We start from the raw sequence: 12,500 nt of genomic DNA on the forward strand, positions 1-12,500 counted from the left end.
CACACAGCACCAGGTCTCCCGTCGGGATCACCGGGACGTTATCGTTTAAGTCCTCTATCAGCAGCGTTACCGTGCCGACGCCCGACTTATCACCTAGGAGACAGAGAGGAGAAGTCAGTGAGGTCAATCGGAGAGGCGGTTCCCAGAGGAGTTGGGTTGTCGAGACTAATCAACTGAGAAGAATGACATCCCCTGACATCCTGTAGTGGTTACAGGGTTTTAAGCTAAGTAGATCTCCATTAGAGGTCTAGACAGTTCTCATTTGAGGAACAATAAAGAACTGGAATATCTTCTCTCTTCCACATTCTTTTGTCATTATGTCTCTTTAGCAAGAATAAGAGATATGAGATGGAAGAGATGTCGGCTATGGCAGTGTTTAGGGGACAGGCTCTAGCATGGCCCTAGCAGACAAACAGTACACAATACTGAACCAACGAGATTAACCGCCACACACACTGATTATACTGAAGCTGATAACAGACCACACCCCATCTTAGAGAACACCGATGTTATCAGTTCTCCAAAAAAACAAGATGATCACAAGGGTGAGAAGGGTGAGCGATAAGCACTATGAGGAGAGCAACCAAGCTAAATTATGTATACTCTCAGTCCAGCTACATGGTGCACGGTCTCCAGGGCAGGTGCCTAGCCAGGTGTATTTACTGTAAGTGAGTGAGAACCCCCACTCACTCTGGTCCACAGCTTTGACGGTGATGTGGTACATTCCGTCGGATACAAGCGGAGACTCCAGGTCGATGGAGTTGGCCACCTTCAGCTCTCCGGTAGTCTCATCCACATCGATCCAGGAGCCAGGATCAGTGACTGTATAATATCTACACACAGAAAGCACAGGGGGGGAATTGGTTTCGGAATAGGTTTTCTAGACATACGGTCCTGAGAAAAGAATGTCCCAAAATTCGATGAAACTCTGGTAAGCATATTTCACTCCTTTCCCATATTACCACTAGATTGACTCTCGGTAGCCAGCTCAACGCAGTCAGCTTTAGGCTAGATCCCTACTTCACTCCCTTGCTGAACTCTACTGGTGTCGACAGTATGTCGTGAGCTTAGAATTATAAGGTTCTATCTCCGTTTAGGGGAGTTCGGAGATATTGAGCGTCAAAGTTTTTACATTCAATTATGTTTTGTGAGATGGAACCTTTGTCTTTTATTAATTACTAACTAAAAAATGTCAACATTTTAAAAATAACACCACACAGGCATTAATAAACACCTAATGGATCAGATTATGTAAAAAACTCAATTTTGACCAAACGACACGATGTGTGTAAGGACACTGGGCCGTACTTGATCCCCACACTGCTCTTGGTCTCGGGGTCCAGGGCGGTGTATGTGCCTATGAGGGTTCCGTTGGGCAGGTTCTCTTTGACCCGGAGGACCAGGTTGGGTGAGGTGAACTCTGGCCCCTCGTCCACGTCCCCGACACTCAGCTCCACGGGGATGGAGAGCCAGGCTCCCGCCGCGCCCGCCAGAGGAGCCTCGTTCTGGGCAGACACCATCAACTTCACCACCTTGCCCCTCTCATAATCCAGGGGCTAGAGGGGGGGGGGGAGAAAGAAGTGGGAAAGTTGAGGACAAGGAAAGAAAAACAGGGTATATACAGGAATCTTGAGGTTAATTTCAATACCTTTCTAAGACTTTTTAAAGACTGTGTCAAAAGGGCTGGAAATTAATGGTATGGAGGAAAAGGTCTCATTGTATGCAGATGATTCCAACTTTTTACTGAGCCCCTCTGTGTCGTCCTTACAAGCACTCACGAGTGATTTAAACCTTTTTTCTGTGTTTTCTGGTTTAAGACCCAACTATGACAAATGCACTATTCTCAGGATTGGGGCACTGAAAGGAACAGCTGTCTCCTTACAATGTGACTTACCAATTAAATGGACAGATGGTCCAGTAGATATTTTGGGGAGCCTTGGAGGGGTAAAATGTTAACAGTCTATGGCAAAATTGCACTAATTAACTCTCTGGTTGTCTCACAGTTTACATACTTATTTATGGCATTACCCACTCCTTCAGAGCATCTTTTCAAATGGTATGAACAAAAAACCTTCAAATTCATTTGGAATAATAAGCCAGATAAAATAAAAATAAAATATGTATATAATAGTTATGAAAACGGTGGACTGAAATTACTGAATATAGAAGCCCTAAACTATTCTTTAAAAGCTAATATTATTCCAAAAATATATGAAAATACAAAGTGGTTCTCAAGTAGATTATTACAAAGTGCTCATCCCCTTTTCAAAAAGAGATTATTTCCCTTTCTACAGATCCATCCATCTATGTTTGCCCTAATTGATAATAAAATTACGGGAATCTCCAGCTTCCTGAAGGATGCCTTGAAGAACTGGCTATGGTTCCAATTCTATCCACCTGAGGGCCGAGATGATATTCTTCTGCAAATAATATGGTTCAATTCCAATATTCTAATTCAGAGAAAACCATTTTACTGGAAACACATCTTTGAAAAAAATATTGTATTTATAAAAGACTTATTAGATGAAGATGGAAGGATTATGACCCATAAGCAATTTGCTAAGACATATGGTAGCATTTGCCCCATCCAAGACTATAATCAGTTGACTGCAGCCCTCCCCCCAAATGGAGGAAAATAATCAATAATGACACCCGAAATATAATTGTCTGCCACCCACACATAAAAAATTGGAAATGGCTAAAAGGGATTAAAATAAATAAACCAATCTATAATTTTTACACAACCTCAAAAGATTTAGTGGCCATCCCATATTGATTACACAATAAATGGGAGAACCTGTTTGATTGTCCACTCCCATGGTACCAAGTTTTCAATCTCATTTATAAAACAACTGTCGATTCCCACATAAGATACTTTCAATTCAAGTTAATTTATAATTATTTAGCAACAAAAAAAATGTTACATATCTGGGGCCTAGAAGAAACTAACCTATGTAGGTTCTCTGACGAGGAAATTGAATCCTCCCCCCATCTATTTTGGTATTGTCCTTGTGTAGCCTTATTTTGGACACAAGTACAAAAGCTTTATTCCAATAAAAATAAAACTCTTAAGTTGGACCTTGTGAAGGTTTTAATTGGTGATCTTGACGAGGAAAATAAAATGATAAATAATAAAACCATTTTATTAGGTAAAATATTTATATTCAAAACACAAAAAAAGAATCCCTAAATATAAGTAGATTTAAAGAACTCCTTAAGCACAACTTTATTATAGAAACATACATTGCTGAAAAGAATGGAAATATGGAACAGCATTTGTGTGGGTGGGGCGCAGTCTCTATTGGAGAGGTCCTTGATATGTTCGCTTGACCTCGGTCGGAGTGCTATGTCGGGGACCTACATTTGTAAAAAAAAAAGTGTTGTTTGTTGTTGATTATGTTATTGATTATCTGGTGGTGTTTAAGGTAGTTATTATTATTATTATTATTATCCTTATGTATTGTTTTATCCACTGTTGTCCTCCTACTCTAGTTTCGTTCTTGCTTACTGTTGTGGTTGTTTCCCTGTCCTTCTCGTTGTCTTGTTTGTCAGTCTGTTGGTTGATTGTTTGTCTTGTATAAGTGTAGTCCCCCTTTCCATCCTCCCCTTTCCCTCCCACACTGACCTCCCCATTAACCCCCCACCCCCACTCTCCCCTTGAACCCCCTTCCCTCCTTCCCCCCACCACACCCCCCCCATCCCTCCCACTTCCATCCCGACCCTGGTCTCCCCCCCCTCTCCCCACCCTTCATCTTAAATATATCAAAATAAATAAATAAAAGTACTATGGTCCCCCATTCTGGGGGGGGTGGAGGTAAGGGCCTTATGGCCGGGGGAAGAAAAAAAACTTAACAGTTTTAGTTTGCAGTAGACTAGACCACTATCATACAACAGGATTTCCGATTCATCTTTGTTTTTTAAATAAAACTAATACATTCACGAACTTTTACTAAAAGTTTTTAGGACTCAAACTCTTGAGTCTAATTCAGAAAAATACCTACAAAATTCAAGACCTCATAAAATCGTGATAAGACTTTTTAATACTTATTAAGGGTCTTGATTTTCCCAAAATTGATTTATCAACTTTTAATACTAGACACCGCGGATACCCTGAAAAAACCTCTAGCCTTCAGATTCAGTCAGTCTAGCCCAGACGCCAGTCTCCACTGTCTGTCTGTGCCAAATGAACTTGTTAAAATGCAGGTCACCATCCTCTGACACATTTAACACCAGCCTAACCTCTGTTAGAGAGAAGCAGAGAGATGCTGTGAGCAGCTAATAATAATAATAACGACACCCACTTCTTATCACTCATGCACCACACACACACTCACACACACTCACACAAAGCATGCACACTCAGTCAGAAGCCTGCCAAGGCAGATACCACACCCAGTCCTCCAGAGAGCTGCCTCACAATTATAGTCATGAGTTATGCAGACATTATCATCCATTAATCTGTGTCAGTATCTCTGCCAGTGTCATAATCACATTCTGGTGGTTTTCTCTGTAGCAGAGTGTGTGTGTGTGTGTGTGTGTGTGTGTGTGTGTGTGTGTGTGTGTGTGTGTGTGAGAGAGTGTGTGTGTGTGTGCGAGAGATTGTGTGTCAGTGTGTGTGTGCGTCTTGTGTTTGTGTTATCTCGGTCTCACCTTGATTACATACAACAGGCCCTCGTTGGTTTCAGGGTCGGTGTCAATCCTGAAATTGTCATTCTCATTACCCTCTGTGATCTCAAACTTGGCGTTCCAGTTGGCAGTGTTCTCTTCATCCTTATCCTCCACAGGGATCCGCAGAACCAGCACGTCTGCTTTGTTCTCCTCAATTTTGGCCTTGTACTGTCAGACAGAAACAACAGTCACCTGAGGAGTCCCTCATATATACACACACACACCCTGAAGTGGTGCAAATTCAGTAAATTCCCTAAACACCCCATTAATACCAGATATATAATACCAGCGTTATAAATGCTTTGTTTAGAGACATGCTGAAAGGTGTGGCAGGGGTCAGAAATGATTCTATGGTTAATAAATGAGAATGTCTCTTTAAACAATGTGACTGTGTAGCTGTTTTAACACTGAGCTTCGTCAGCAGGGTTGGTTTCATTCCAAGTCATGATACTGTATTTCCATACCCTCGTGAATGCTTTGGTCGTTAAAATTGTTATTTACATATAGTTGAAGTAGGAAGTTTACATACAGGAAGAACCGGAGGTTTTGGCTGATTCCTTTAGATTTTCCCATGATGTCAAGCAAAGAGGCACTGAGTTTGAAGGTAGGCCTAAAAATACATCCACAGGTACACATCCAATTGACTCAAATTATGTCAATTAGCATTTCAGAAGCTACTAAAGCCATGACATCATTTTCTGGAATTATCCTAGCTGTTTAAAGGCACAGTCAACTTAGGTCATGTTCTCACATGAAAGTCTGAATCATGACCAGGAGCAAGTGGATGAGATTGCAACATTGTTGCATAAAATATTTCTCTGATTTTCGTTCTCACAGCCCTTTATGTAAACAAAGTAACATACGCAATCGAAGCAACAGACGTGGTAGTTGATTGGTTTGAAAATTGCTCGTTCGTCCCGCTCTTATCCAAATCAACACGCATGCGCTGTTGTTTTACTATGGACAGCCTCGATGCGTCGTTTTTAACCGAAGCGAAACCACCCTTTTCAAGCGGAGCATCCGTCGGTTGTTTGCTCCGGGAGTGACTTCGAATGTGCGTTCTCACAGCTCCAAACGACGTAGAGCAAAGCGAATTTATCCTAAACTCCGATTCCAAGTGAAGCAAATGTTCTAGTGAGAACAAACCCTCAGTGTATGTAAACTTCTGACTCATTGGAATAGTGATATAAAGGAATTGAAAGTGAAATAATCTGTCTGTAAACAATTGTTGGAAAAATTACTTAAGTCCTAACCGACTTACCAAAACCATAGTTTGTTAACATCAAATCTGTGGAGTGGTTAAAAAATGTGTTTTAATGACTTTAACCTAGGTGTATGTAAACTTCTGACTTCAACAGTAAGGCACAGTTTAATACACATTTGCTCCTTTTAACTGGTGATAAGTATTTAGTGATCCTAAAACTGTTGTTTGTTATATTAAGTGGGCTCTTCAAAACTTCAACATTCGGAATATGCAAAAAACATTTGCATGTCACATATCCCCAAGCACACCCCACTAGGGGTGTAACGGATCACCTAACTCACGGATCGGATCGTGTCAACGTTTTTGAGTCACGGATCGGATCATTTTTCGGATCAACACAAAACATAAAAATAAAAATAAAAAGCTTTTTCCTCGAATTCTGTAAAAACACCACTTTTACTGTGTAAAACCCAACAACATTCAAGATGTCAAAACTGGTATATACATATATACATATTAAACAGAAACACACATTCAACTTAAATGATGCAGTAGGAGAGAGGGAGGAGGCACCTGGTTGCAGCAGTGAATCACTGGGCTCTTTAAAGCAGACAAATAAACATGTTTTATGCCACTTTTAACTAAATAATAAAGTGAAACCTTACTTTAAACATGGTATGAAAAAATTGGATACATTATCAGAAGTTATCAAGCTGCCTTTTTCGTGCCTCCCGTCAACACACCAGGGTCGCGGCAAATGTGTGGCCATTTCTCGTTGCACAACGCTTAAACACCGTAACTTTTTTATCGACCACACTTCCAATGACACTGTCCGTCATTGTTATAAATGACAGAGAAGCCAAAGTGCTCCCATACATGGGATTTAAATGACGAGGGAGGCATTTCGAGTTCTTCTCTGTCGCCAACATTAGCAGCACTCGCCATGAAAACCATAGTTTACCTAACCTTAAGCACACAGTCACTTTACTCAATACTACCTCTCACACCCACCGCCACTGAGTGCAATACAATGCTATTTCCATTTTTGTCTTTTTTGTGTTGCTCATTTTTCTCTTGTCTTATTTGTCCCTTACAACTATTGTCACTTGCCCAAATTGTCTCACTTGTCCCGTATAAATATTTCCACTTTATTTATCTTGCCTATTGATATTATTATTATTACCCTAACCCTTGTTGCTGCAATGTTGAGGAACTGAAGCCTAAGAATTTTACTCTCTTATACTTGTATAATGGGATGTAACAATAAACTTGAAACTTGAACTTAAACAGGTCAAATGTGAAGTGTGACATCTTTCTTCAGCGACTGGTTTTCATGGGTTGTGTGACTCATCATCATATCCGTGAAAAAATAGGAGATGACCTACGGTGGTCTCTCTGAAAGTCGGCGGGTTGTCATTGATGTCCGTCAGCGTTATGGTAGCTGTGGCTGTGCTGAAGAGGCCATTCTTAGCACCGTCCATATCCCTGGCCTCCACAGTAACAGTGTATATGACTTGTACCTGAAAAACACACCAAAATGAACCGAAATGAAGGATCATCATCTAAAACAACTTAGGTCTGCTCTATTTGGCTGCTATACCACCCAGTAAGAACAACAATGACTGCCAATGAACCAACCACTCCTATCATATGTGGATATCCCAGTCTAACTATCTTTCTGTTTGGGTGATCAAGAGGGGGTGTTTTATTTGAGGGGGGTGACTGGGGAAGCCCACCTCTCTGTCCAAGGTGCTGGTCTTGGCTGTGATCAGCCCACTGTGGGGGTGGATGGAGAACAGCTGAGAGCCTGTCAGCAAGGAGTATCGGATCTTAGTGTGGACAGTGCCAGCCTCGTCTAGATCAGAGGCACTCACAACCCCCACCACAGTACCTAGAGAGCATGAGAGAGAGTGAGAGAGATTAAGTCACAAACACACATTTACACACACATAATACACACATACATACAGCATATCTGTGCAGTAATCAGGAAGCCAAGAACCTATGTGGTATTATAGATAACAAGTTACTTTTGAGTCCCATATAAGAAATTTTACTAAAGTTGTTTTTCTTTCATTTAAGAAACATTGCAACAGTCAGACCTCTCCTGCGAGAAGCGGACGCAGAAACACATATGCATGCTTTCATCACCAGTCTCCTTGACTACTGCAATAGCTTTCTCTCTGGTGAGGCGGCGTTTAGCTTCTCTGCCCCGAGGCTTTGGCACGCCCTACTAGGTAACATCAGAGGCAGAAACCCATAATATCTTTAAGAAACTTTAAGAAACACTTATTCAAACTGGCCTTCAGTTACCGTGCCTCTTATTTCTCTCACCTTCACTGTCTCTCACCTTTAGTAAGTAAGTAAGTAAAGCTTTATTTATATAGCGCCTTTCGTCCATGAAATGCAACTCAAAGCGCTTTAGTGCCTTTTTTGTTTTTATTGATTTATCTTTGAGCTGCAATCTCTGTACGAAAAATGTGCTTTATAAATAAAAAACATTATTATTATTATTATACCAGTTTATAAAACAGACTCTCTCTCTCACAGTACACAAACAAACAAAAACACAAACACACACACACACACACACACACACACACACACACAGTAACAGTATGAGGTTTCAAGAACCAAGAGCTCTCACCAGGACTACACTGCTCTGCCACAGAGAACTGTAGTGGTCCTGAGAACGTAGGGGTGTTGTCGTTAACATCCTCCACCAACACAGTGATGTCCAGAGGCCGATCCGTCTCCTTCTTCGTCTTCCTGTCAAAAACCTGGACTACGAACTACACATACACACACACACACACACACACACACACACACACACACACACACACACACAGTGTGAGCAAAAGGATAAACAGGATGATTATCTACCTGCTAACTTAATAAGCTACTTGATGGCCTTGGTCACACTTACCACAATTTGGGGGTACTGTTCTCTGTCGATGGCGTAGTGTACCCGCACCATGCCTCTGCTGTCTACCGAGAACAGATTCTCTGGAGGTAGGGTCACCCCTGGACCAGTGACCACATAATACACTGTGAAATTGACAGAAGAGTCGGACCCCACCTATAAAGGGTTAGGGTTAGTTGTTTTGAGACTTTAACATACAGCATATATTGACATAAGCAAAATAAACAGGCTAGAACAACAGCAGCATAGTCCTTTAACAGACGAAGAGAAAATGGAGGACTGGGAGAAAAAGGGAGAGATTGGTAGAAAGGTGATTCAGAGGAAGGAGGGGGAAGAGAGGGACATGAGAGGGGTGAGAAAGGATGTAGCGAGGGGATAGGAAAGGATGCGAGAAGCGTGTTAATGATGAATGTTCATGGCCTCACCAGCTCTACATCTTTGGGGAAAGGAGGAAGGTCATTTTCTATGATGTTGAACGGCGGTGGGCTCCATCTCCGTTTAGAGCGCCTGAGGACCCCTGCTCCTGGGACTTTCTGTGCAGGCACCTTGAAGGGCAACCTCTCAGGCACTTGAACATGCTGCTAAGGACAATGTCACAGTTAAGGGCAAAATACAAGCAGTCTCATATCATAAACGTGACCTCAATATTCCCCATTCTCCATTTTGGAGAGTATTGGGTATACCTTGTGATTATGACTCTGTTTATGTTGCAACAGTATTCTCTCTCTCTCTCTACCAGGTACCAGGTACTGCTCACCTGCAATGGCTCTGGCTCTGGGGAAAGACGTATGTCCATTGTCCAGCTGTGCCCCCCCCGGTCCTTCACCCACACCCAAAACAACTTCCCCTCCTCCTTCACCGTGGTAACATGGACCGTAACGATGCTCCCGTCAGTCAGCACCAGGAAGTTAGGGTCACTGGAGATCAGCTGCAGTCCCTCCATATGACAGCGATCTAAAGGCACTGGCCAACACAAACACACACACACACACACACACACACACACACACAATCGCACACACAGACTGTCACTACAGGCAGACATAACACACTCCTAGAGTACCAACAGATAGACAAAACCGACTCTAAAACTAGCCAGTAACCAAAACGCTCCAGTACTACAGGCCGACAGACTGACAGGACAGAAAGCTAGTTAGTGACGAATGAAAGAGTTATTCCAACATGTGTTGCCAGGTGTTGTCGTACCTTTAGTGATGACATAGTGTGGTTCGACCACCACAGGTACCTGGGCCTGGATTGAATGTGGAACACATGACTCAACAGACTGAAACAGGAGCTGGGAAACAAAAAAGACAAGTGGGTTAACTCCTAAGTGTTATTCTGTCTCTCCTCTTCAGATCGACAATGTGGCTTTTCTCACTAATCTCCTTCATGAGTAATTTCTCCCTCACTGCATACACTTCTGCAATGGGTTTATGTGCATATACTGTAACATTTGCCTCACAAAGCATGCAAAGATAGAGTATTTGCAGAGATGCATTCATCATGTTAATAAAGAGTAGTGGCATAACATGATAACGATGATACATTATGTTGACCCAGGCTGATGCTAGTTTATTATAGTCTAAAGCTGTCTTTAGTTTATCAGTAAGACACTCATCCTGATGGACAGTCAAGTTTTCCAATAACATTCTGATGATGGATGTAACAGTGAATGACTTTAACCATCACTTTGACAGTGTGGAGCTATAGGTAATTTTGTTTGTTTGACATGATGTCAACAGTATGATGCCTAGAGTAATGGCCTTAAAGACTTACAAAATGAAGGAGCAAGCTACAGTCCTTAAGACTTTACTATAAAGTTAATGGGGAAGTAAGATAAATCTACTGTTCCCCCAAATTCAAAGACGGAACTGTAAACGATATCAACTTGATATACATATGCTACTGCATGTTGAAGCTATCAAAACATATTATTATTATTATTATTATTATTATTATTATTATTATTATTATTATTATTTGAAAACCATGCAGTTACAGATAAATTAATATTGGATTGTTGATGGGGTAAGACAGTTGCACAAAGTCCATGAGGCATTTATATGATTCTTCCCCAAAAAAACAATGGCCACATTCATTGTGATAAATGATGTGTTGATTGCCTTTCAGTATTTCAAAATATTGCACAGGTTGCCACAGCGACAGTAGGCTACAGAGCCGTTGGATAGAGCTCTTATCTCTTCCAACTGGTAGTGGCGGGGCTGCTTATTAACTCCATTTGCAGCGACAGTGACAGTGACAGTTTCACGCATTCGTTTAAAAAAAACAACACCAGGACCCTCAGCCAGGCAAACGATCAAATGATAGTTTGGACCTATGGTTGTGGGTCAAACAGACATGAGAGAGTGACAGCCACACTGGGTTCAGAATAACAACTTCACAGCTTGCCCTGTGTGTTACATTCTCCTCTCCTGTCGAAACTTCTACCCCAGCATAGCGGACATGGAGAACTCCCTACTCCCTAACCTACTCCCTCTTAACTAGTCATTATTACAGCACAGACGGACTTTCTTCGGATTCAATGACCATACATAAAGTTGGTACACACTAACGCATCGGTCGTCTATTACCTACTGATATAACGGTATGCTCATGCCATAATTGCATATGCATTCTTGTCAAATCGCGAGTTTAGAATGATAAGGTTCTATCTCCGTTTAGGGCAGTTCAGAGATATTGAGCGTCAAAGTGTTTACATTCCATTATATTTAGTGAGATGGAACCTTTGTATTTTATGAATTACTAACTCAAAAATGTCAACATTTTTAAAAAAATAACACCACACCGGCATTAATAAACACCTAATGGATCAGATTATGTAAAAAAAATCTCAATTTTGACCAAAAATGGAGATAGAACCTTATAATTCTAACGTCACGAAATGCATTCTTCGCAGGTTTAGGGTTAAACACACAATTAACCCTGTATTACTCACCACTACTAGCAGGCTGGCGCAGAATAAGACGCCCGGGGCCATGGCGCTGGATGGATTAATAGAATATGAGCACAACGGATCACCGCCCTGCCTGAATCACCGTCGGCCTACTTGGCAAGCGAGGGCGAAGTCCTCCAGGTTTCGGCTCTGAAGCCTTTGAGATTATTTCGCTCCCACATTCATTTCCAGGGTGTGTCAGATGAGACCGTTGAGAGAGACCTACACAGGGTACAGAGTCCGAGCCTCCAGGGGGTTGGCCGTTTACCTCCTAAAGGTTTCCCGGGACTGTCCCGCCTCCTCTCCTGTCCCGTCTCAGGACTCCACCCACGCAAAAACCAGTCCCACTTTGTTTTTTTCTCAAATATTTGTATTATTTTTCTTGAGATTAGGACAATAAAACATCCAACAGGAAAGACAGACACACATTAATACCCACATCACAATCTGGGCAAAACAAACAAAAAAACACAGAAAAAACCAAATAAAACAAAACCAGCAACAAAACAAAACAGCAACAAACAAAACAAAACCAAACAGAACAAACAACAAAAAACTAAAACTAAAAGAAAGCAACAGATAAACAAACAAACAAAAAACACACAGAGGGCAAGACAGAGGGCAAGACAAACAAAATACATGTTTACAATATTTTGATAAAGTAAAGATAGGGCATAGGTTGGTTGTGATATATTACAAGTAGAGCGCCATGTCAGAAGTGTAAATGTCCACAGAGCTCTCTATAT

General features: G+C 41.5%; 1 protein-coding gene across 1 annotated transcript in view; it reads right to left on the minus strand.

Moving 5' to 3' along the window:
- Positions 1-11,950, minus strand: part of dsc2l (desmocollin 2 like) — a 16,660-nt gene extending 4,710 nt beyond the window's left edge. The window contains exons 1-12 of the mRNA XM_080535468.1: positions 11,758-11,950; positions 10,005-10,095; positions 9,556-9,761; positions 9,224-9,376; positions 8,802-8,954; positions 8,520-8,664; positions 7,609-7,763; positions 7,258-7,392; positions 4,651-4,836; positions 1,309-1,556; positions 691-833; positions 1-93 (exon numbers count right to left, since the gene is read on the minus strand). The exon at positions 1-93 is cut by the window's left edge and continues 132 nt beyond it. Coding sequence (XP_080391594.1) covers positions 1-93; positions 691-833; positions 1,309-1,556; positions 4,651-4,836; positions 7,258-7,392; positions 7,609-7,763; positions 8,520-8,664; positions 8,802-8,954; positions 9,224-9,376; positions 9,556-9,761; positions 10,005-10,095; positions 11,758-11,799 — 1,750 coding nt within the window. The 5' untranslated portion in view covers positions 11,800-11,950. The remainder of the gene's footprint in view (positions 94-690; positions 834-1,308; positions 1,557-4,650; positions 4,837-7,257; positions 7,393-7,608; positions 7,764-8,519; positions 8,665-8,801; positions 8,955-9,223; positions 9,377-9,555; positions 9,762-10,004; positions 10,096-11,757) is intronic.
- Between the last annotated feature and the right edge of the window lie 550 nt (positions 11,951-12,500).

The sequence above is a fragment of the Nansenia antarctica genome (assembly GCF_963989245.1).
Source record: "Nansenia antarctica genome assembly, chromosome: 7".
NCBI classification, from domain to species: Eukaryota; Metazoa; Chordata; class Actinopteri; order Argentiniformes; family Microstomatidae; genus Nansenia; species Nansenia antarctica.